This window comes from Monodelphis domestica, chromosome 1, assembly GCF_027887165.1.
Source record: "Monodelphis domestica isolate mMonDom1 chromosome 1, mMonDom1.pri, whole genome shotgun sequence".
Classification (NCBI taxonomy): Eukaryota; Metazoa; Chordata; class Mammalia; order Didelphimorphia; family Didelphidae; genus Monodelphis; species Monodelphis domestica.
In genome coordinates this window covers 62,642,965-62,667,949 of record NC_077227.1, presented here as the reverse complement: position 1 = coordinate 62,667,949, position 24,985 = coordinate 62,642,965, and the positions used below count along the sequence as shown (strand labels likewise).

At 38.2% G+C, this 24,985-nt stretch overlaps 1 protein-coding gene and 1 non-coding gene across 2 annotated transcripts; both read right to left on the bottom strand.

Annotated features, from left to right (window-relative positions):
- Positions 1–2,282: 2,282 nt before the first annotated feature.
- LOC130454616 (homeobox protein OTX1 B-like) lies at positions 2,283–20,690 on the bottom strand. The gene is made up of 3 exons (XM_056799919.1): positions 19,982–20,690; positions 17,516–17,673; positions 2,283–14,262 (listed from the first exon to the last, which is right to left on the bottom strand). Exons 1-3 carry the CDS (start codon positions 20,010–20,012, stop codon positions 13,075–13,077), a joined length of 1,377 nt encoding a protein of 458 aa, XP_056655897.1. The 5' UTR covers positions 20,013–20,690; the 3' UTR covers positions 2,283–13,074.
- Positions 20,691–24,550: 3,860 nt separating this feature from the next.
- LOC130456800 (U4 spliceosomal RNA) lies at positions 24,551–24,687 on the bottom strand. The gene has a single exon (XR_008915829.1). It is a non-coding gene; the product is annotated as a U4 spliceosomal RNA (small nuclear RNA).
- Between the last annotated feature and the right edge of the window lie 298 nt (positions 24,688–24,985).

Genomic DNA, 24,985 nt, shown 5'->3' with positions numbered 1-24,985 from the left:
TAACCCTAAACCCTATGTGCTGCACGAATAAACCATGTTTACTTGGGGGTTCAAGCACTCCACATGCCAATCTTGGCAAGGGCTTCTCAGGAACACCCAATCAAGGGGTTAAAATTTTGCAAATTTTCTTTGGCCATGAGACCAGCACTCTGGTCTCCTTGGGAGTTCCAGTTCTCCCGCAGTGCACCACAACACACACACACACACAAACTACATTATGTGAGTGGGAACAATTTCAACACAGTGTGAATGTCCCCCAGGCATAGACCTAGCCAGGGACCTTCTGACTGCCAACTCTAGCCCTCTGACTCACTTCCCCAAAACTTCTTGCCCAAGCATAGGTCCACACACAAAATTTTAAATCTGAACCATTAAAAAAAAAAACTCTTGTTATTTATTAATGGAGTCTGCTTTCCCTCATAGTGAGCTAAAAAACTCAACAAAAAAAAAAAATCTGTTTCTAAGAGAACATAACACCTTAAGCAAATAACTGAGACAAAAACACTTAATTTTCCCTCTACCGATTTACATATTATTTGGCCTAGGACATACAGAAAAAACTGTCTTCTTCAGGGAGCTCAGAATGGGTAACCACAATATTTGCTATAAAATCTTAGAGGATACCAGTTGAGAGAGGGAGATTAACCCTGACAGGGTGGGAAGAAAGAAAAGATTAGACTTCCTTCTGAGGGCATCCTAATTAAGACTGCTGGGGCACTTACGTCAGTCTGAGATAGCTTAGTCTAAGGAAAGAAGGATCTCTGAATTGTAATAGTGCCCTTTAAGATCCCAAAATAAATGTGTTTAAATAAAAATAAATAATTTCAATAATAAATTTATAAAATAAATTCCCAACTCTCCTTAGGAAAGGAAAGGGTAAGACTTTATAGTATTTTGGAACTTTAGAACAAAAGTCAAGGGGTGGAAGTGATTCAAGGTTGAAGATTGTTTTGCTGTTCAGTCTATTTTCAGTCATGTCTTACTTTTCCTTTCCCTTTACAGGGTTTTCTTGGAAAGATGCCAGAATGTTTTGCCCTTTCCTTCTCCAGCTCATTTGTTTTACAGATGAGGAAACTGAGGCAAACAGGGTGAATTGACTTGCCCAGAGTCACCCAGCTAGTCAAGTTTGAGGCCAGATTGAAACTCAGGAAAACGACTCCTTCTGATTCCAGGCCCTGCACTCTGCACATTATGGCACCCTCAATGGTCCTGTGATAAAGGATGAAAAGGTTTGCAATTTGTAAATACTGTTGCAAAAAACAGAAATGCAAACCTTAGGGACTGATTGACAGTAGCATGTGACCAAGGATCACATGGGAGCCTGAGCCTTGGGACCTGGCAAGACTATGTGCCCAACAGTTTCTTCTCAGTCTGCTCTTCTGGAAGGACCTTGAAGAGGATTTTGCCTGCGATCAACAGAGGAAGTTTTTCTGGGTATGGCTGCTGGTAGCATCAGTCTAGATTTACTTGGACATCTAACAGCATCAGATCCTGGCCCTATTTGATATGGACTCCTGGTGTGAGATGGAGATATTTGGGAAGTTAATGTTTTAGCTTAGAAATATAGTTAGTTATAATCTCTTAAATTAAGTATAAGAATATGTATATTCCTAAACCCTTATTCCTTTCCTACCCTTCCCAAACAATAAATCAGAATTTATTTATATGTTTTCCTCTTGTTTTTCCCTTGCTCCAAATCCTACCATAACAGTTTGGCTGAGCCAGCTAGGTTGAGGGGTCTGTTTATTGTATAATTATTTTTTTTAAGTATAAGGCAACATTCTATTCTGTATTTAGGTGACTAGGAGCATAGGGGGTTAGCCACATATAATTCTAAGGGCTTGGCTCACTGAAGGGGGTTAGTGAAGCTGCACCACAGATCCCCAGCAGCCATCTTGAGAAAAAAAACTGTTTTTGAATTTTTTAAATTTATTTGTGTTTGTTTTCTTTGTTATATGTACAAGTTACACTGTAATAATATTATTTTTAATAATCTTACAATGGAAGCTGGCATGTCAGTAGACATGTTTAGCAATATGCTAGTGATGTTTTTCAATTATTTGATGTATATTCCATATTTTATATTTCTGTCATTTCCTAGTTATAGCCATTATGTTTTTACTATGGATTATATGAAGCCATTGATGAATTTAAAGCTCTGTGACATTATGGCATATGTTCCCCTTGCTGTGATCTGTGGCTGTATTGTTTATAAGTCTCCATGCCTCTGTGTACCTTTATGTTAAGCATCTTAAAGATCTGGTAACCTGGTTCAGAAGGGATTCTGACATAAAGATGATTTTTTATTATACAAATAAAAACTCAACTGGATACACTAGAGCAATTTATAAGCATGAATATGAATCAAGGTTTTGCACATGATAACAACAGATTAAACACTAATGGAAAAATCTAAATAGACTAGAAAAAGAAGCATCAGGAATAGTTACTTCATGCCCACTTAGGGATATGCCAGTGGTAAAGCAAAATGAAGTCCCTAAAGTAAAGATGCAGAAGAGATTTTCCCCAGAAGACCTGAAATCCATCAAAAGGAGGACCCCAAATTTCAATAACGAACCTAATAAATTAAAGAGATGCATATGGCAATTGAATTATACGATCCAGATTTCAATGATTTTGCCCTACTGATGAAAGAGGTCTTGACAGAAAGAGAACCAAATTTATACAGAAAGAAAGAACAGATCCTTTATTGCAATCTTGGCCAGAGGACTTAAAGTTGGATATATCTGATGAGGAGGTTTATGATACATTAGTAGAAGCAAGAGATGCAATCCTGAAGGCAATGGGGAGATATACCAAAAGGCCCAATTCATGGTCAAAATTTTAGGCTATAAAACAGGAGATCTCTGAAGTTCCTGCGGTTTTCCTGGAAAGGATAACCAAGGCAGCTGAAACTTTACTAGGGATGGATCCACTGGAAGAAAACTCAATTGCAAATATTAAGAGGGTCTTTGTAAAGAATGCAGTCCAAAAGATCAGACAATTTTTTAAAACAAATTACCCTGACTGGGAAGAGTTAGATTTGGATGACTTACAGAAAAAAAACTACACATTTGACTACTGACTTGGAGGATAAAAATGATGAGAGAGATACCATTATTGAGGACATAAAACGGAAATTAAAAGAAGCTGAAATGAAGGCCAAAGATAGTGAAATTAAAGAAATAAAAGCTGTGGCTGCATTGAGATCTCTACCATCAAAGTATAATAATAACAATTATAAGCCTAATGAGATATTGGGCCCTTGGCACTGTTTCCTGTGTGATTGTATTGGACACCTGTACAAGGACTGCAGATTCAGGAATCAGGTTAGAAGACAATTAAATAATGGGCTTAATAGATACAATAACAGGAGTAGTAATAATAATTATAATAATAAATGGAATACTAATAACAACAATAATCGAAATAGGTATACAAATCAATGTCAGAATGCCTATTGCCAGGGACAACAAGAGCCAGATTTAAATACTATGCAGTCTTGGGTAAATGCTGGAGCTAGACCTAAATACAGCCAAGTTGTAAAGGGTGACCACAGTAAGAATCCTAGTGCCTTATGAGGTTTCCCCTAGAAACACATGAGAATAAGTCAAGAAATTAGTGTGATATAAATGAAAATGAGTTGAGGATAAATGAAATTGGGAGTAATGAAAATAAAATACATGGTGATACAAATGAATTAATTGAATCAAAGGAGGCTATAATTGGTGTAAATAACTGAACAGAGAAAGAACATCGTAATATGAATTTAATAGAAAATCCTAATGAATGTAAAATAAGAGAAATTAATGAAGAATATAAACTAAATAATGATAATGAAATTGTAAATGGGAACAATGATACTAAGATGGAGAATTTAAGGACCAATAAGAGTAATATAAAAGCTGATGATGCAAAATCCTGGGAAAGTCATGTAATTCAAGCAGATGTAGACTTGGATGGACAGGATATGACTGAGCTTTGTACTGATGTTCCTGTGCTTGAGCCAATTCTTGAAACCTTCCAACCTCCAAATAGTACTAAGTCCTTTGTTTCTGTAACTATAGGGGATCAGATATATGATCTTTTAGTGGATACTGGAGCCAGAAAGTCAGTTTTGCAAAGTCTTCCTAAAGATCGTAAAGCTGTTGGTACTATGGTAGTGATTGTAGCTACTGGAAAACCAGAGATAGTAGCAAAATTACAACCTAAAATAATTACCTTACGTCCATTAACCATGGAGCATGCATTTCTTTGAATTCCAGAATGTCCAATGAACCTTCTTGGGAGGGACTTGCTTTGTAAATTGCGAGCAACGATTCAAAGTACTGACACTGAGGATATATCATTACAACTCCCAGAAGAATCTCTGAAAGCTTTTCCATTGCTGTTCTTAGATTCAGTCAGTGCAGAGAATGAGTTGAATCCCATCTATCCTATTCCTGAGGAGATACCAGAAGATTTATGGGCAAAGTCTTCCACAGATGTAGGCCTATTAAAATCAGCTAATCCAGTAATAATAGTGAGAACCAAGGAAGGATCAGTTCCTTGTGTTCCTCAATACCCTTTGAGTAAAGAAGCTATAGATGGAATAAGACTTATTATTAAGTCCTTTATTCAACAAGGGATCATAATACCATATTTTTCAAATTACAATACTCCCATACTGCCAATAAAGAAACAAAAGCTCAATCAAGATGGCAGAATTGTCTATAGATTCATACTGAATTTGAGAGCTATAAATGATCATGTAATAAAGACTCATCCTATAGTACCAAAATCAGCTGCTATAATCTCATCTATTCCAAGTCAAGCAAGATATTTCACCATGGTAGATTTATGTTCAGCGTTTTTCTTGATACCAATTCACGTGGATTCTCAAAAGATCTTTGCTTTCACATGGGACAGTACCCAGTGGACTTTCACTTATCTTCCACAAGGTTACTGTGATAGCCTGAGCCAATTCTCTCAAATTTTGAACAGAGATCTTAAAACAATATCATTCAAAAAAAGTAAAATAGTACATTTTGTAGACGATATCCTCCTAGCACCTCCATCTGCTAAAGTGTGTTTAAGAAATAGCAAGATTCTTTTGATTAATTTACATAAGCATGAACATAAAATCTCTAAAGCAAAACTTCAATGAGTTTTGCCTCATGTTGAATATCTTGGTTTTGTGTTGTCAGAGGGTTCCAGAAGTATCACTAAGAAAAGAATAGCTGATATCCAGAAACTGGGTGCACCTAAGACCAAGAAGCAACTCAGAGCTGTTCTTGGAACAACTGGTTTTTGTAGAAAATGGGTACCTGGGTATAATGAAATTACTAAATGTTTAACAGATCTAACAAGGAATACAGAACCAGAACCTCTAAAACTCAAACCTGAACATCTACAAGCCTTAAGTAAGCTTAAGGAAGCTATTTTATCTGCACCAGCACTTGGAATCCCAGACTATACTAAACCTTTTCAATTATTTGTGGATGAGCCAAAAGGAATTGCATCTGGTGTACTGACACAGACTTTAGGACAAAGTTATCGTCCAATTGGATACTATAGTTGTCAGCTAGATCCAATTGCTGCAGGTACAGTTCCTTGTTTAAGGGTTACAGTTGCTGCAGCTGTGTTAGTTCAGAAATCAGATTTAGTTTTGGGATGTCCATTGACAGTATTTTGTTCACATCAAATAGAAACACTAACGAGTAAATTTTATACTCAAGCATATTCAGACCAACAAATATCTAAGTATGAAATTATACTTCTAGGTAGTGAAAGCATCACGTTGAAAAGGTACAGTGTATTAAATCCAGCTACACTTCTTCCTGATTTGCCAAAAAATGAATGTTTAGAATTAGATCTAGTGGATATGCCAAGGATGGATTTCAAAGATACTCCGATTGAAAATGCAGATTTGGTTTTATTCACAGATGGTTCTTCATATTTGTGCAATGGAATTAGATGTACAGGTGCTGCAATTGTCCCAGAATTTGAGACACTGTGGTATGGATCATTACCTAGTAACCTTAGTCCTCAAAATGCAGAGTTGGTCTTTGAAGCAAGTATGTCTTCTGGCAGATAGTAAAAGTGCAAACATTTACACAGACTCACATTATGCTTTTCCCATTTGTCATGCTACAGGAAGGAACTGGAAACAACGAGGTTTTATCACTACATCGGAAAAACCAATTGCTCATGCAGAAATAATAGCTGAGTTGTTGGATGCTATCCAGAAGCCTAAACAACTAGCGGTAATCTATTGTAGAAGTCATACTAGTAGAAGAGATTCAGTTGCTAAAGGAAATCAGAACTAATATAACTGCAAAATTTGCTGCCAGAAATGCCCCAGTGTATATTATGAACTTATCAACTATAGAATCTGATGATCTAGAAAAAGCTTATGTACATGCAGAAATACAAAAATGGAAAGAGAAGCTTGGAGCAAGAAAAGAACATGGCATATGGTTAACAGATATAGGAAAACAGCTGTTACCAAAAGACCTGTATACCTATTTGTGTCAAGCCATTCACACAAAAGGTCATTTTTGTACTCAAACTGATACTGTAAAGAGACAATGTTTTGTCCCTGGAATAAGTACTGTAGCAAATAAGATCTGCTCCAGCTGTTCTGTTTGCCAAAAATTCAATCAAGGATCATTCAAACAAAAAGGTTTAGGTGGTAGACCTTTAGCATATTGTCATTTGAGAATCTGCAGAATGATCATATCAGCATGCCAAAAGCTGGAAGATACAAGTTTTGCTTGGTAATTGTTGATAGATTAACCAAATGGCCTGAAGCTTTTCCATCAAATACAAATACAGCTAGCTTTGTGGTGAAAGTGTTGATTAAGGAAATTATACCTAGATTTGGAGTACCATTAACAATAGACTCTGATAAAGAATTCCATTTCACTCATAATATCCTGAAAAGAGTCTATGAAAATCTAGGAATAACACCAAAATATCATGTGCCTCATCATCCACAAAATTCAGGGCAAGTAGAGCATGTAAATAAGGAAATAAATACTATCGTGGGAAAGCTCTGTGCTGAAACTCATCTCAAATGGCCAGAAATTCTTCCCATAGCTTTGTTTTACCTACATATGAGGCCAAGAGCAGATTTACATATATCATCCATGAAATGCTCTTTGGACATGCTCCACTACAAGCAAAAACTTCTATGACAGTCTATATACATCTCTCTTAGGAGGAGACTGTCAACTGGCTTCTTACTTAAGTGCTTTACAAAAACAAAGACTAAAAGAATTACATGATATGGGAGTATTAATTCATACGGGTCCTCTGGATTATTCTCTTCATAATTATGAACCAGGAGATATGGTATATGTAAAAAATTTTGCTAAAACATCAGCAACACAGGAAACTTGGCTAGGTTCTTACACTATTGTGCTAGTTTCTCCATCTTCAGTAAAACTTTTGGATAGATTCCTGACATCATTGTTCACATATAAAATTAGCACATGGTATAAATAATGAAAATGTACAAATCATTGTAGAAGAAGAAAATGAAGAAGAGATTGCAGAAAGATAGAGTCATCAGTCAAATTGAGTCTACAGTCAAAAAGATCAGTAAGGAGAGGACCATTCCTTCAGAAGAGAATAGAAGAGGACAATGCAGATGAAGAGAATTCAGGAGTTAATGGACATTGTTAAAAGACTGAAAATTTATGAATTTAAAAGACTTTGTGAAATTTGCAATGAAGAGGATTATAGGATAAATGGACTAATGAATTTATACTTTGGGGGTAATGTGTTATAGTACATAATAACATAGCATTTATTCACATACAAACACAAATATATTTACTACTGTGTTTGGTTTTGAATACAGCTCTGAATTGTGATTCTTATGTGTATAGAGCTTCTGGGGAGAGTCTCTTTCCAACGTAAGTGAACATTCTCTGAAGCTTATGGTCTTAGAGTTGTCTAAGGACGTTGAAAGCATAGTAATACTCCTATCAGTGTTAAACCTTGGAGTATTTTTATTTGCTGTCATTACTCAAAGCTCAACTTAATTCTGAAATGAATACTGACCCTTCAGAACACAAACTTAAAAAACAAAACCCCAAACAAATCAAAATCCTATCCCACCACTCAGGTTGGCCTTGGATCTGCTCAAGCACTCACAGATGAAATCTACCCTTAATTGACAGAATAAGACAAAGATTTTATTATAGTGCCTATCACACCATGCTATCCATATTCCTCAAAATAACTCGAGATCTCTATTTCTCATTTAACTGAAAATTCACCATTTAGTAGAGATATTAAGGTATCTCAATATGAGAGATTTAGGAATCTGTCATCTGGTGTCTCCAACCAATCACTGAGAAAGTCAGTCAGATACTCATCAGGATCAGCCATATATCCTTGGGAATCAGCCAGACATTTGGCGACTGTAAGAGGGAGAAGTTGCAAAAGGAAAAAAAAAAAATCATATCCAGCAATGCAAACAGCCCAAGTGGGGGAAGGGCAAGGAAGACTCAAGATTCCAGGAAGGAACACAGATGATCTGGGGGAATTCAAAACTGTCAGCTCACTTCTGACCAGTTCTCTCTTTGGAGGGGACAGTCTGAAAAGAGGACCTCTGAGATGGAGGATCTCTCTGGACATTGACTACTTTCCAGTGAACCCATAAATCTCTCTGGTTCCAGCTGAAGACAAAAAGTAGACTAGGACAATTGCTCTCAATTTACGAAGAGGATCCCTATTCACTAAATTCATTGGGGAATTTGGCATTAAAAGAAAAGAGTGTTCTATACTTAGAGGTCCAAGTGAAACCATTCTTGGTTCTAGCTTTTTGACTTTTTGAGGTCTTCCTGTCACACCCACAGCTTCTATTGAACTCCCTGCTTTACACTCCTTAGGGATTTTCTGCAACACAGATGCAGATTACATGTATACTCTGCTCATCAAATAGAGAAGATTCTAAAAAGGATTAACATGCAAGTATTTACATCTGCCAGATTATCCCAATATAAAGTCATCCTGCTAGACAATTAAAACCTGTCCCTATACTGGTGTGCACTATTAAATCTGGCAACTCTTTTCCTGACTTACCTTTAGCAGGAGAGCCACTGCACGACTGTGCACAAACAATAGAACTAGTGCAGAAATCCAGACAGTATCTGAAAGATACTCCAATCATTGATGTTGACCTGAAAATGTTTTCTGATGGATTTTCTTACATACACCAAAATAAAAGAGTCACTAGTACATCTGTAGTTACACAAACTGACATGCTATGGCATGTCTCTCTGCCTAGCCATATCAGTGCTTAGGGAGCAGAACTAAAAGCTCTTACCATTGCTCTCATCTTAGGCAAAGACAAAAGAATCAACATTTACCATGACTCAAATTATGCATTTTCGGTTCTTCATGGTACAGGGGATATATGTAAGAATAAAGAGTTCATTACATCAGCTGGGAAACACATAGCTTATGGGAAATTTATAACAACTCTTAGATGGAATTCTTTTTCCAAGAGAAGTAGCTATAATACATTGCAAAGCTCACTCCTTTGGCAAAGATAAGATATCCCAAGGGATATGCAAAATTTGCAGCCAGATTTGGTCCCATACATGTGCTGAACTTCTCTCTAGTAGAAAAGCAAGATATCATACAAGCTTACAATGAAGGAGAGGTTCAGCCATGGAAACAACAATTGGAAGCAAAACTAGTGAATGGGATCTGGATAGCAGAAGGAGTGAAACCCATTTTGCCCAGGATATTGTACTACCATCTCTGCAATGGCATGCATTCCAAAGGACATTATGGCACCATGGCATTGTTAGATGAAATTAGGAGATTTGGGGCAGCACCAGGGATATCTACATATGTAAGAGTATGCCAGGCATGTGATCTTTGCAGGCAATACAACCAAGGTCATTTTAAAAGCAAAGCATTAGGGGGTAGACTGTTAGCTGTCATGCCATTCAAATGTTTGCAGATAGATCATATTAACATATTTAGTGACAAAGGATATAAGTATGCCCTAGTGATGGTGGACAGGTTGACCTGGTGGACAGAAGCATACCCAGCCAAGAAGAATAACACAGCCTTTGTAGTCAAGACACTCCTAAAAGAGATCATCCCCAGATATGGCATTCCAGACAGCATAGATTCTGATAGAGGGTCTCATTTCACAGCTAAAATCTTACAAGTCTCTAGAAGAAAATCTACATGCAATTTACCATCTGGGCAGTTTGGGACAGGTGGAAAGAATGAATAGAGAACTTAAAACTGCAGTGGGAAAATTATGTGCACAAACACACCTCAAGTGGACAGAAGTTCTCCCACTTGCACTATTCCACCTGAGGACAAAGCCCAGGGAAGATTTGCACATATCCACATATAAATTACTGTTTGGACAGCCTCTCTGGCATGGAAGGACTGCAAAGTATTCTTACATTTCCATGCTGGGAGGGGAGTGCCAGTTACACACTTACCTGACAAATATACCGGACAGACTGAAAGAACTACTCAATCTAGGCTTAATGGTGCACTTTGCTGTACACAACATCAACTCTGGAGACATGGCATATGTGAAAAACTTTACAAGAAGCACAGCAACAGATCCAAAATGGAATGGATCATTCCGAGTTGCAATTTTACAACCTCTATGTCAATCAAAATCATAGGAAAAGAACCATGGTACAATGCTTCACATGTCAAACACTACTTTGTCCTAGTTGGCCCAGACGAAATCAGATCAGAAAATGCCCCGGACGATACACAAGAAGTACTAACCCATTGAGAAATTGACAGGAATAAGGAAAACAAGCTATACGCAGCCCTGAACAAAGTGATACTGAGATATGAATGATGACAGAAGAAAGACTGATCATAATCCAAGAAGCAGAAAACCCATTACTCTCCCTTTATATCTATCTAATTCTCCATTCTCCTCTCTCACTCATACTTTCTATGACATGAAGGACATTACATATATTCAAAAAAATCTGAAGGCAAACAAGGAAAACTCCACAAAGTCTTACCCACATTCACATAATCTTAACCAATCAGATTTACACTCACACAATATCAACCAATCTTACACACTCATACTATAGCAACAAATCTTACATATATGCATGTTCCAGTGCAAGGAGAGAGAAGGCTACTATTAAAGTGAGATGACAGATATGTCTCCTGCAAAGATGAAGCCATCAGGACCAGGAAAAAATCCTTCCAGGACATCAGAGACTTTAAGTGGACAAAAGGAACACTATGTAGGGTAAAAGGAACTTCAAAGAACATGTCACTTAAGATGAAGCACCATGCATATTAACTTCACATTAAGGACATGCATGCAACATGCACATAAATGTGCAATGAGAAAATAGAAACATCAATCAATATGTGAAGAAGATTCATCTTCGGGGAGTAAGAATGCACAGACCACACAACATATTTAGAACATAATCATGAAACACACTGATTTAGGGGCCTTGTAGATAAGCAAGGTCCATGATAATGAAAAATGTACAAACTTATAAAGTTCTTACAAGACTCAAACAGGAAGAATAGAACAAGAAAAAAACTTTTCTGTCTGGTTGACTCCAAAGCAGAACTCATGTATATATTTAATATGTATAAAGTTTGTATCATATGTAATGATTGTACAGAAAACACACATGCACGTGTGAATTTTAGAGCACTAACATAGGGGAGGAATCACCTAACAATCTTAACATAACTCAAATCAGGGAAAGAGGATAGTCAGGACTGAAAAGGGAAGTTCAAAGTTTAGAGAGCCAGTGAGAGGCAAAGAATAGAACTAGCATAACATAGAACACATACAAATTCTTAAATGTTAAAGAAATTGCAATAGCTAGAGAAGTTAAGAAAGCATAAGATAATATAGGGAGTTGGGAAAATATTACCTAGATAGTTAAATTAACATTGTTACATATTGTTATAGGACATTGTTAGTCCAAATACATGTTACTGAATTATATCAACCTTTGTAACAAAACACACCTACTCTGAATCTTTTCCCAGAACCCCTATTTTAGCATAGTTTTAATTAGCCAAATTAAGCTTAAGTTAGGAGTAAAACATAGTTAAGTGTCAAAAGATTTTTTATTTTGGGAGGGGGATGTAGGGTACAGAATATAGATAGAAATTTAATACTAAGAAACTAAAGTAAGTAAGGAAAAGTAAGTAAGGTAAGTGCAATTGTCAAGGTGACAAACCTGCATAAGATGAAAAAGGGGGAATTTGTAAGAGAGAGAAGTTGCAAAAGGAAAAAAATCAGATCCAGCAATGCAAAGGAACAGCCCAAGCTGGGGAAGGGCAAGGAAGACTCAAGATTCCAAGAAGAAACACAGATGATCTGGGGGAATTCAAAACTGTCAGCTCACTTCTGACCAGCTCTCTTTGGAGGGCACAGTCTGAAAAGAGGACCTCTGAATTGGAGGATCCCTCTGCACATTGACTACTTTCCAGTGAACCCCTAAATCCCTCTGGTTCCAGCTGAAGACAAAAGTAGACTAGGACGTCATAGGAAGCTATCTACTGAGAAGATCTCTCTTTCCCCTAATTGTCCTGAACTTCAACTCATAGCCAGATTAGCTTCGAAGGAAGGACAAACCCAACAACTGTCAGGCAGACAGCTTGAACCCCTCAGGATTTGGATGGGAGGTCAGTTGCTAAGCTATAAGGATTTCTATCTCCCACTTTCCTCAACCAACACCTTCATTCTCCCTGCCCTGCGAGTCCTCAAGAATAAAGTGTTACCTTTTAGATAGGTCTGACTGCATTCTGATATCAAAGAAGGAGACTGAAGCTTTGGGGAGAATCATACTATTTCCCAAAAGGGAGAATAGTTCAAGACCGGAGCTAAGGAGTGAAATAGGTCTCAAATGGAAGGGTGGCAGTTGGGATACTGGGAGGATCCAGAGGTAGGAAGTTTACCCTGCCTCTCAGCAACAGCCAAAATTAAGAAGGGAGGCTGTGGGTCATTTCTCTAAGACCTTCTCCTCCAGTCCTTAACCTCCACCTCCCAAACCCAATCTTTGAGGAGACATATTCTGTCCCTCTGGAAGACAAATTGTGCTATCTTCCCCCAGGGGAAGAGAGGGGAGGATCAGTTTTTTCCCCTCTCTTCATTTCTTCAGTTGTTTCACCCTCTCTCTCCAGTTTCCAAAAGTGTGAATGGGTGACATCCTTCTGGTCATATATTCCAGAACATGTCTGATATTCCTGTAGGATGTTCGGATTGCCCTGTGGGGCAGCCTCCAGGGAGTCAGCTGGATCTCCATCAGGAAGCAACCATGGAGACTCAAGTCCAATGGTTCTCTTGGATAGATCAATGAGAATCAGTTCTTGTTGGTGCTCTTCCCCTATCAACAATGGAGGTGGCCATGGCTGGCCTTGAAGCTCTTCTGGTGCTTGATTCAGAGATGGAGTTATGTGTTGTGTCTGGAAGGTGGGGAGTTGAGGCACCAAGAGCAACAGGGCTGCTGACTGCTGAGGTTCATATTGCTGCAGCTGACATGGGAGCTCTTCTGCATGCTGAAAAGGCAACAGGTAATATTTTAAATAAATCTGTCTATTTGTCCAGTTTTGCTCTTGACCATGAGGTAGTGAGTTCACTCCATAATAGGAGGTGTGTGGGCCATAGTTTTGTGGCCCAGGTGTACTCTGAAGAGCTGAGGAAGGTGCACACTGACTGGAACTTCTTTGGGACATTGTACAAAGCTGAAGTTCAGTTGAGGCATTTGTGGTTGGGGAGGAATAAGAGTAATGTCCTTGGGCACTTGAGCAAGCATCCTCAGTGGCTGGATCCACCTTCTTTCTCTTTGGGGAGCAGCTAGTCCTTTGACCAGCTTCCTGACTAGGCTCATAAGAGGTGTGTGGGCCATAGTTTTGTGGCCCAGGTGTACTCTGAAGAGCTGAGGAAGGTGCACACTGACTGGAACTTCTTTGGGACATTGTACAAAGCTGAAGTTCAGTTGAGGCATTTGTGGTTGGGGAGGAATCAGAGTAATGTCCTTGGGCACTTGAGCAAGCATCCTCAGTGGCTGAATCCACCTTCTTTCTCTTTGGGGAGCAGCTAGTCCTTTGGCCAACTTCCTGACTAGGCTCTTCATCTGTGCTGGAGGAAGACCCAGACATACTGGGTGATGACAGAGCATTTTCAGAGAGGTCCTCTCCCTGAATTTCACCTAAGCTTGTAGAAGGTTGAGATGGAAGCTGTTTTGGATTCAATGATCTTCTAGCTCTTCTGTTTTGGAACCAGACCTAAATGGGGAGAGGAAATGTCATAATGTCCATTAACCACACTTCAATTTTATTTTTACCTTATCATGAAAAGGGGTCAATTGTTGTTTCTTTAAACAGGTATTTCTCTAAACATTGTAAAACTGATCAATGGTTAAGAGTTTTGTTCATCATCACAGGAACCATTGTAATCAAGCTATAAGGCTTTAAGGCTTACAGTGTTACTGTGCAGGTCTAATGCCTACATCTCAGTAAGCAAGCAAAACAAGCATGTCAGTTGAAGTAGATGAGAAAGATAGATGAAGGATAATTTGGTGTGGTCCCAAGATGTTTTCCTAGAGTTGGGCTCCATTAATACAGGGAGCAGGTAGATAAGGAACCTTCTGGAGAATTTTATAGGAAGATGACTAAGTCTCTTGCCCCTCCATAATGCCATGGACTCTGGAATATCCCTAATCTGGGAGGAGAGCACAGGGGGGTTGAGTTGTCATGAAGCCTTTGAGAGAATGTTGCTATGATGATGATTATTCAGATGGTCTGATAGTGAAATTAAGAATCAATCACATCTAATTTCCAAAAGATATACAGAACTAAGTCAAACTCATAAGAAATCAAGCCATTCCCCAATTGAAAAATGGTCAAGGGATATGAATAGGCAATTTTCAGATGAAGAAATCAAAACTATAAATAATCATGTGAAAAAGGGTTCTAAATTTCTCCTGATTAGAGAAATGCAAATCAAAACAACTCTGAGGTACCACCTCATACCTAGCAGATTAGCCAATATGACAGATTAAGGAAAACAATAAATGTTGGAGGGGATGTGGCAAAATTGGGACACTAATGCATTACTGGTGGAGTTGTGGATTGATCCAACCATTCTGGAAGGAAGTTTGGGATTATGCCCAAATTATTGCATGCCCTTTGATCCAGCAATACTACTACTGGATTTGTACCCCAAAGAAATTTTAAAAAGTGTTTTTACAAAAATATTTATAGTTACACCTTTGTGATGGGGAAAAAAAAAGGAAAATGAGGGAGTGTCCCATGATTGGGGAATGGCTGAAAAAATTGTGGTATATGATGGTGATGGGATATTATTGTGCTATACAAAATGATAAACTGCTTGATTTCTATATGAACTGGAAAGACCTCCATGAACTGAAGTGTAGTGAAATGAGCAGGACCAGGAGAACATTGTACACAGTAACAGAAACATTATGGAAAGATCAAATATAATAGTCTTTTCTACTAATAGCAATGCAATGATCCAGGACAATACTGAGGGACTTATGAAAAAGAATGCTATCCACATCTAGAGAAAGAACTGTGGGAGTGAAAATTGAGAAGAAAACATGATTTATCACTCATTTATATAGGTATATGACTTGGGGGTTGGTTTTTTTTTTTTAAGAGTACTCTATTACAAATAAGAATAATATGGAAATAGGTTTTGAATAATAAGGCAACTAAACCAGAGGAGATTTCCTGTTTGATCCAGGACAGGGGAGGGAGAGAACATGAGTCATGTAACCATGAGAAAATATTCAAATAAATGAAAAAATAAAAATAACCAATCACAATCTTAATTAAGAGTATATCTCTGGACCCTATATAACCATTAAACTGTACAAAAAGGCTGGGCTGATAGGGGGTCTTTGGTTACTGAGGGACTATTGACTTCTATTATTGGTAATTGCTAGTCTTGCCAGTAAAGAGATTAACCTTTGTGCCTCAATTTCTCATTATGATAGATTTATCTAAATAAACATGACAGGACAAGTTGATAAAAAAGACATTTCTCATGTTGGTAGATTTCTTCATCTGATTAAAATAAAGGCCTAAAGAGACATACACTTCACTTGATCTTAGCCAAAAGGCTGGGAAGTGATATAGTCATAAACTTAAAAATAATCCCCAATACTTTTTTTCTTAAAGGCCTCATCTGGTAAAGTTTGCCATATGGAAAAACAGAAGATATAAAGATCAAACATCTTTCAGAACAATGGTACTAAAAAACAGATCCTTTCATAATTGTATAAATAGCAGGCTGGGAAAAACTTCACATCAAATATGTAGTGTGATGAGGGTCTGATGTTAAAATCTTAAATTTTTATGGTTGGACTTGAATATTAATTGGTGGTCATTAGGGATTTAATTTCTAAATACCAAAATGAATTGCTAAAATAAAAAGTAATTTATGGTAGTTTATTTACAATAGAGAGAAGGTATTAAGGAAAAGATAAAAGGGGAGAGAGAGAGAGAAAGCCCCAGCTTCTCATAAGCCAGGTAGAAATTCTAAGGCCCTAATCAGGGAAAAGAGTCTCAAGACAATGGGCCTTTCTTGGAGGTTCACACCTCCAGAAAGGCAGGGAAACTAGGTCAGCCTTTTACCTATCACTGTGACCATCTAAAAGGAAAGCAGTCTGAGGTTTCCTGCATGAGCTCCTCCAGGGTCGAGTTCCACAGCCAAGTCCGAGTGTCTGTCTTCCCTCCAGCTCCAAGTGACTGAATGTTCACTCCAAGCCCAGGTGAGTGATCAATTCATTGATCTACCTCTCCTCTATCTGGCCTCTGTGGTCCTCTATTTAAAAGATCTTTTTCTCTTGAGTCCCCTCCCCTAAATTTCACTTCTACCAGACCTCCTCTCCAGGAATGCCCACTCAATATATGAAATGGGTGTTCACACCTTTTGTGGTTAGATCACACCTTTTGTGGTTAGATCACACCTTTTGTGGTTAGATCACACCTTTTGTGGTTAAAATGGGTAGATCTACTTTTAAAACTGAGTTGACACTTCTTGGGGATTAAAATCTAAAAATAGATAGGGGATTACAATTTAATCTTCCCAATAAAGGAAGAGCTAAGTACCTTCATTGTTACAATCAGGAGATAGCTAAATACAATCTTCACACAACATATCCAAAACAATGACGATTCCCCTTAAAGCTCAAAGAGCTGGGATTCCACTGTAAATCATAGTCTTGGGATAGGATGCTGCCATAAGATAGTTTGTACAAATCTTTCAGATGGACTCTAATAGAATCTATCATTTGGCAAACTCAGGCTTTGAGTGAAAAGTCAGTAGAAAAACTCAAGGAGACTTTCCATCAGCACAGGAGTAAATGTCAAGTTGATAAAAGAGAGGCAATGTAGGATTTTGTTTTTTAAATAGATTTTTTGCTATATATAATGGAACTTTAAAGAAACACATATATGTGTAGAAACTATCATTTCTATACATGTAACATACCAGCATGAACTCTCTACTTGCCTGTATTCTGTCTTCGGGAACATTGATCATCTTGGAAAGTTGTTCTCTTTCTTCTATACCAGGGTAGTTGTCCTTTTGAAAGTAGTCGATCAAAATATTTCTTTGTGCTTTACTAAATATTGTTCGTTTTCTTCTTGCAGGTAGGTTAGAGCCAGGCTCTAAGAGAAAGGGAGGGAAAAGATTTGGAGAGTTAATTTACAAAAACTGGAGCATTTCCTTCTCTTACTAGATCACATGTAGAATAATGGCTTTGAGCCTTCAAAAAGCCTCTGTAGCAATGGACACAACTGTCTTTAATCCTCCCTCCCTTCCTTTCCCTGATGTGTTTTTCTCCTTCTCTTTGCCCAGTATTCCTATCTTTTCATTCTCTTCTTCCTTCATTAGGAATATTCCATAAAGTGTGTCCTCAGGTCTTTATTATGCCCCTTACATCTGTTTGTTCCCTTTCCTTTTCTCAAGACTTTTAGGCCAATCAAGTTATTACTTTTGACTTTCCTATTGTAATACCCTCCCTTAAATAGATGCTCTGCCTCCACATTTATTCACTTGACTGCTTGACATTGGCAAATAATTTAAATATCTTCCCCCCACCCCATTCTCTTCCCCTCCATCAACTCCACCATCATTCTTTCATTTACTCCTCATTTCTTAAGGAGGGGAAAAGAAGTGGAGTATATGAAGCAAAGGCCTCTGAATCTGGTGGCAAGTCAATTAACTACAATGTGGAACCAACCTACCTCTCCAGCTTACTTCTACATTCTCCAGCCCAGCTGAACAACCACTCTCTCATTCAGTGTCTTGGCTCAGGTATCCTCTAGGCTTGGAATCCCCTCTCTCACCCCTTGGACCCTTGAAATCCCCCCTTTCTTGCCACTTTGTCCATGGTGATTACTTTCTCTACCATCCCACTCTTGGATGGCAAAGATCTTCCCTTCCTCATCCCTTACTCCTTACTCAGGTTATATCACAGGTGCCCCCAGCTCTAGATACATGAATGTGAGTACAAAACAGGGATTTGGTACCTGTTGAACTGAATAGCCCTTGGGTAGTTTATAGGTATTTATCTCTAGCTCATCTACCATCAAGCCCAGGGTTGTGGGTGTCTAAAAAGAAGCTGCAGGCTTGAAAAGCCTATTGCAAATGCTGAGAAACAACTGCCCCAAAAGGTAGGAAGTTGTGTCTATTCCTAGCCCTGACTCCTCTCTCTCTCCACTGGGCAGAGAGGGCAGATCCCTCCACCAATTAAATCATAGGCCCAACTTCAAAACAAAAACCAACCAAGGAACTTCTTCAAGGAGACTAGGTTGAGTTCCCTAGAGCTCTACCTGAATTCAAAGACTGACTCAGGGTCACACAACCAAACTATGTCAGAGGCAGGACTTGAACTTGAGTCTTATGACTCTATGGGCAGATCTTTTAATTCATGATGCCATGTTTGCCTCTCCATATGTGAGCCCCCTTCTAAATCCTCTGAATTTCTTGGCTCTGGGATCAGCTTCATCATACCCATTGAGCCATCCTCCCTTTAGCTAAGGGATTTACTTAAGTTAATTAACAGTATGTAACCCTTGGGGCAGCTAAGTGGATCAGGATAGAGAGCCAGGCCTGGAGTCAGGAGGACCCGTGTTCTCATCTGACCTCAGGCTAACCGCAAACATTTTGTAGCCATGTGATCCTGAGCAAGTCACTTAACCCTAATTGCCTAGTCCTTACTGCCCTTCTGTCTTGAAACCAATATCAATTCTAAGATAGAAGGGAAGGGCTTAATTAAAAAAAAAAACTTAATATACAATTCTTTCAAGACACCAGTGAAAGAAAACCATCCAAACAAAGTCCTTCATTGATAGTAACTTTAAAAATCTTTTTTTGAAGGCAGGTTTCCAAGCATCAACTTAAGCCCTTCCCACCACAGATTTATTGCTGACAACATGCAAGACATAGAGATAGAATGAAGATAACAAGCAACCTCTTCCTCCAACCTTCCCCTCTACTCCCCTTAACATTTAGGAGTTTGCATTCTCCTTGGGTGATAAAATATGCAAACTGATAAGCACGTCCTAGATAATCTGGACTAGGAAGACTGTTCAGGCAGAAGGGAAGACAGTTTGAATCAATTTCACAAGGGGTCTCAATGTATTATTTCAGAATAAAATGCAAAGGGTTGGAATTAACCTGGGAGTGGGGAGAGTTGGAGGAGAGACTGGGCTCTTTCATCTATTCATTCACACTTTCATTCATTGACCATTTTTTTCAAGGACCAAGGATCTGACCCTGAACTCGAGGAGAACTTCTGGGAAATCTGAGCTAATAAAAATATTCCAGCACTAACCCAGAAGCATCCTGTCAGCTGAAATTCCTTCAAAGTCCGGAAATCCTGAAGACACCGAAGAGATGTCAACCCATCATCCCCATAGGAAAAGTCATCAAACTTCAACAAGTCTTTGTGGAATAGAAGGCTTCACTTACTCAAAGAATCGGGTGGAGGTTTGGTGTCCATGTTCCTTCGAGGCAGAAGACAGGATCCAAATGAGGTGTGCCAGGGAGTGCTGCGGGAAGAATAAAAAATCTTGCTCCCAAGGACTGGAAGGAATGGAGAAGCCTTAAAGCATCCACTTGTGAGTTACTTCAAGTCCCCACAAAGAGAAACCAAGAGCCCCGCCTCCTTTTATTTCCTGAGGCGCTCTCCAAAGGCCAGTCCGTGATATCCGTGGGGGTATTTTACCCACTAAAAAGCTGCTAAGGACCTAAATTGTTAGAGAAGGGTGGTACCTTGTATCTAAGCACTTAGGGAAATCAGGTGCTAATTTGGACTTCAGTTTGGTGCACCTATCCAACAGGTGAAACTATTTTCCTGATTACAGAAAGACTCTAAGAAAAGACTAATTTTAGGACTAGCTTGGTAGCTGGGTAGCTTAGTGGATTGAGAGCTGAGATTGACCCTGGGAGATCCTAGGTTCAAATGTTGCCTCAGACCCTTCCTGGCTTTGTGACCCTGGGCAAGTCACTTAAGCCCATCGTCTAGTCCTTACATTCCCCGGAATTGCTCCTGTAACTTCAGCCTGGCAAGCTCGCCTTTTCTGTACCTCTCAGCTTGCTAGGAGGAGATAGTTTCTTGTCAACTTTAAAACCAGAAAGTCCATGAACTTGCCAGCGAAGACAGACAAAAAAAAAACAAAAAACCTCAATGAAATCCCTTTCTGCCTGGTGCCAGTAGAGGGTTCCAGGAGCTCACACACTACCCAAGGTGTCCTGAGAAAATAGAATCATGGAATTCCCCAGTTCTCCTCTGGTTTAACACTCAGGTTTTACTGTTTTCTGAAACTTAAAAAAATAAAAATAAACATTCTTAATGAAAGATTTTGGGGCTGTTAAGTGGTTCAGTGTATAGAGAGAGGAATAACTCTGGAGACAGGAGATCCTGGGTTCAAATTTAGCCTCAGAAACTTCCTAGTTCCTATGTGACCCTGGACGAATCATTTAACCCCAGTTGCTTAACCCTTACCCATCTTCTGACTTGGAATAGACGATCACGGCTTTCAAGGAAAACAAATTCAACAAAAGCTCATCCCTCAAAATCAAAACAAAAGCCATACTTTCATTAAGCTGTTCCAGAAAACCTATATTAGCCCCGAACCCAGTTAGCTCTGGAGGTTGTCCATGAATAGTGATTGCCTTAAGTTGGTAGCCTTTGGGCAAATGCTCAATGGGGCAGGAATTGTAGACCGCATCTATGGAACAGCCCTGAAGTAGTTTATTCAAGGAGACCTGAATTTCTGCTTCAGCCACACCTGAAGAAGGCCAGTGCACTTTTCCCAACTGTTGTTAATTTCTACTTTTCTACTACCCCACCTCATCCACTCCCTCCTTTACAGTGGTCTTTTCAGTTCCCACCATGGTTTCTAACTGAGGAAAAATAGTCTATGTGACTCATTTTATTAACAACTTTATGCCTCACTCTTAATAAGTTCTTATCTTGCCTTGAAAGTTCACCTCCTTTTATTTTCAATGCATATTTATTCACATCCTTGCATCAGTAGAGGAGGGATACAAGTAATGTCAAGAAAGAGAACCTACTGTTGTAGGGGCATCAGCTAAGCTTTTTAGTTCAATTTTATGTCAAGAAGTCTGACAATCTAGGTGAAGTGGATGAATATTTGTAAAACTATAAATTGCCTAGATTAATAAAAGAGGAAATAGAACACAACCATCTCAGAAAAAGAAATTGAACAAGCCATCAATGAACACCCTAAGAAAAAGTCCCCAGAGCCAGATTTACTCACAAGTGAATTCAATCAATCATTTAAAGAACAATTAATCCCAACACCATTTAAACTATTTGGCAAAATAAGCAAAGAAAGAGTTTTACCAAATTCTGTTTAAGACACAAATATAGCATTGTTACCTAAGCCAGGAAGATGGAAAACAGAGAAAGAAAATTACAGACCAATTTCCTTAATGAACATTGATGTTCAATTAAACATTTAAAATAAAATACTAGCAAAGAAGCTACAGCAATATATCACAAGGATTACTCACTATGATCAGGTGGGATTTACACTAGGAATGCAAGGCTGATTTAATATTAGGAAAACTATCAGCATAATTGACCATATCAATAACCAAAATAACAGAAATCACATGATTATTTCAATAATTACAGAAAAGGCTTTCGACAAAATATAACCCCCATTCCTATTAAAACAACAACAACAATAAAACACTAGAAAGCCTAGGAATAAATGGACTTTTCCTTAAAAGAATAAGTAGCATCTATCTATTTGCAAAAGAGGATATCAGGAATGAAGCAAAGATGACCATTATCAGCATTATTTAAAGTATTAGAAATGTTAGTGGTATCAAGTAGAGAAGAAAAAAGAAACTGAAGGAGTTAAAGTAGGCTACGAGAGAACTCAACTATCACTCTTTGAGGATGACATAATGGTCTACTTTGAGAATCCAAAAGAATCATCTAAAAAACTAGTTGAAATAATCACTTTAGCAAAGTTGCAAGATACAAAATCATCTCATATAAATCATCAGTATTTCTATATTTTTCCAACAAAGTCCAGCAGCAAAACTCTAAACAATATAAAATACTTGGAAACCTATTTGCCAAGACAAATGCAGGAATTATATGAACATAAGTATAGAACACTTTTCACACAAATAAAGTTAGATCTAAACAACTGGGAAAACATGAATTGTTCATGAATAGGAGGAGCTAATATAATAAAAATGACAATAATACCTAAATTAATTTACTTAGTGCCATACCAATCAAAACTACCAAAAAAAACTATTTTATAGAACTAGAAAAATAATAACAAAATTCACCTGGAAGAACAAAAGATCAAGAATTTCAAGGGAATTGATGAAAAAAAAAGTGAAGGATGGTGGCCTAGTAGCACCAGATCTGAAACTGTACTATAAATCAGTAATCATCAAAAAAAGCTGGTACAGGCTAAGAAATAGAGTATTGGATCAATGGAATAGATTAGGGGTAAATGACTTTACCAATCTAATGTTTGATAAACCCAGAGATCCCAGCTTTGGGAATAAGAATTCAATATCAACAAAAACTGATGGAAAAGTTAGAAAACAGTATGGGAAAAATTAGGAGTTGATCAAGATCAATCACACCATATACCAAGATAAGCAGTTTTCAGATGAAGAAATTAAAGCTATCAATAATCAGATGAAAAAATGTTCTAAGTCCCTCTTTTAGAAAAAAAAATGTAAATTAAAATAACTCTGAGGTACCACCTATATCTATCAGATTGGCCAATATGATAATAAAGGAAAGTGATAAATGTTGGAGAGGATGTGGCAAAACTGGGACACTAATGCATTGCTGGGTGAATTGTGATCTGATCCAACCATTCTGGAGGGCACTGTAGCCCAAAGGGCTACAAAACAATGCATACCCTTTGATTGTAATGAGGATTTGGGAACTATAGATTAGGTATTGATTAAGATAAGAACTTTAGGGAAAGGGTCTCTGAGGCTGAAGGCAAGACAGAACTCTGTGTGTGAGATCAGAATCTGGAAGGAGAGAAGCAGATAACAATACTAACAGTTGGTGAGTAGGGGGAGTTGGTCCTTAACTATTGTTGAAGGCAGACTCAACTCAGTCTTGGACTCTGCTGATTATAGGAGAGAGAGAAATCAAATCCATTTCAAGGTTCTTACTTGCCTGACCAGGAGAAATCATCTTGGAGAGAGAATATGTTATATCTGCTGTGATGAAAAACAGTTCTTTAAAAAAACACATTGGCTCCAAGGCAGAAGAGTAGTAAAGGCTAGGCAATGGGGGTTAAGTGACTTGCCCAGGGTCACACAGCTGGGAAGTGTCTGAGGCTAGACAGGACCTCCCATCTTGAGGCCTGACTCTCAATCCACTGAGCCACCCAGCTGCCCCCTAAAGAACAGTTCTGAAGAAAGATAGAAGGCCTGTTTTTGCCCAGTCTCTGGGCCATCCCAGAGTACCCCCAGATTAGATAGCTTGTGCCATTTTGGGCTATCTGACTAGGTTTTACTTGGAGACATCCTTAATAATATTAAGTTAATTTTAATAAGGATTATAGGTAGATTTTAGTCAGATAGCATTGTGGGTTTTTTAGTAAGTGCTAGGCAGGCTCAGAGTAGCAGGAAGAACTGAAGTGTCCAGCATAAGGCAAACGTAGAAGGTGAATGAAAAGTTAGTTCCTCTTTATTATTAATGTTTCTTGGTTACTAATCCTTATATACATATTTATTAAATATAAATAAATAGTGTTTTCATAATATAAAGTCTCCAGGCAAAGTTGATATTGGCCTGGTAAAGGGAAATCACTTCTGGCTTACCTTCTGAGGGGAGAACTGAAGAGATACTTTTGTGAACATTTACAGAGTATCTTAATACAACATCCTCTACAACAACAAAGATAATACCACTATTTCTTGATTCAATAATACCACTACTAGATCTCTATCCCAAAAGAATTTTAAAAAAATAAGGAGGAAAAGACCTACTTGTACAAAAATATTTATAGCTGCTCTTTTTGTGATGGTAAAGAATTGAAAATTGAAGGGATTGCCATCAATTGGAGAATAGCTGAACAAATTGTTTCAATTAGCAATAATCACACTTCAGTTAAACCTCATTGGCTATGATACTGCCACTGTGCAAAGCTGGCTGAACAAATTATTGTACCTGATGTTGATGGAATACTATTGTGCTATAAGGAATGATGAACAGGATATCAGAAAAAACTGGAAAGACCTACATGAACTGATGCAGAGTGAAATAAGCAGAACCAGGAGAACACAGTAACAACAATATTGTAGAATGATCAACTATGATAGACTTAGCTACTCTCAGCAATACAATGATTGTAAAAATGGAGATTTGAACCCCAGACTTCAATCCCCAGAAGTCCTTGGCACTTCCCAGAATGCCCTATAATATCACAAGACTCCTCACCTGGGCCG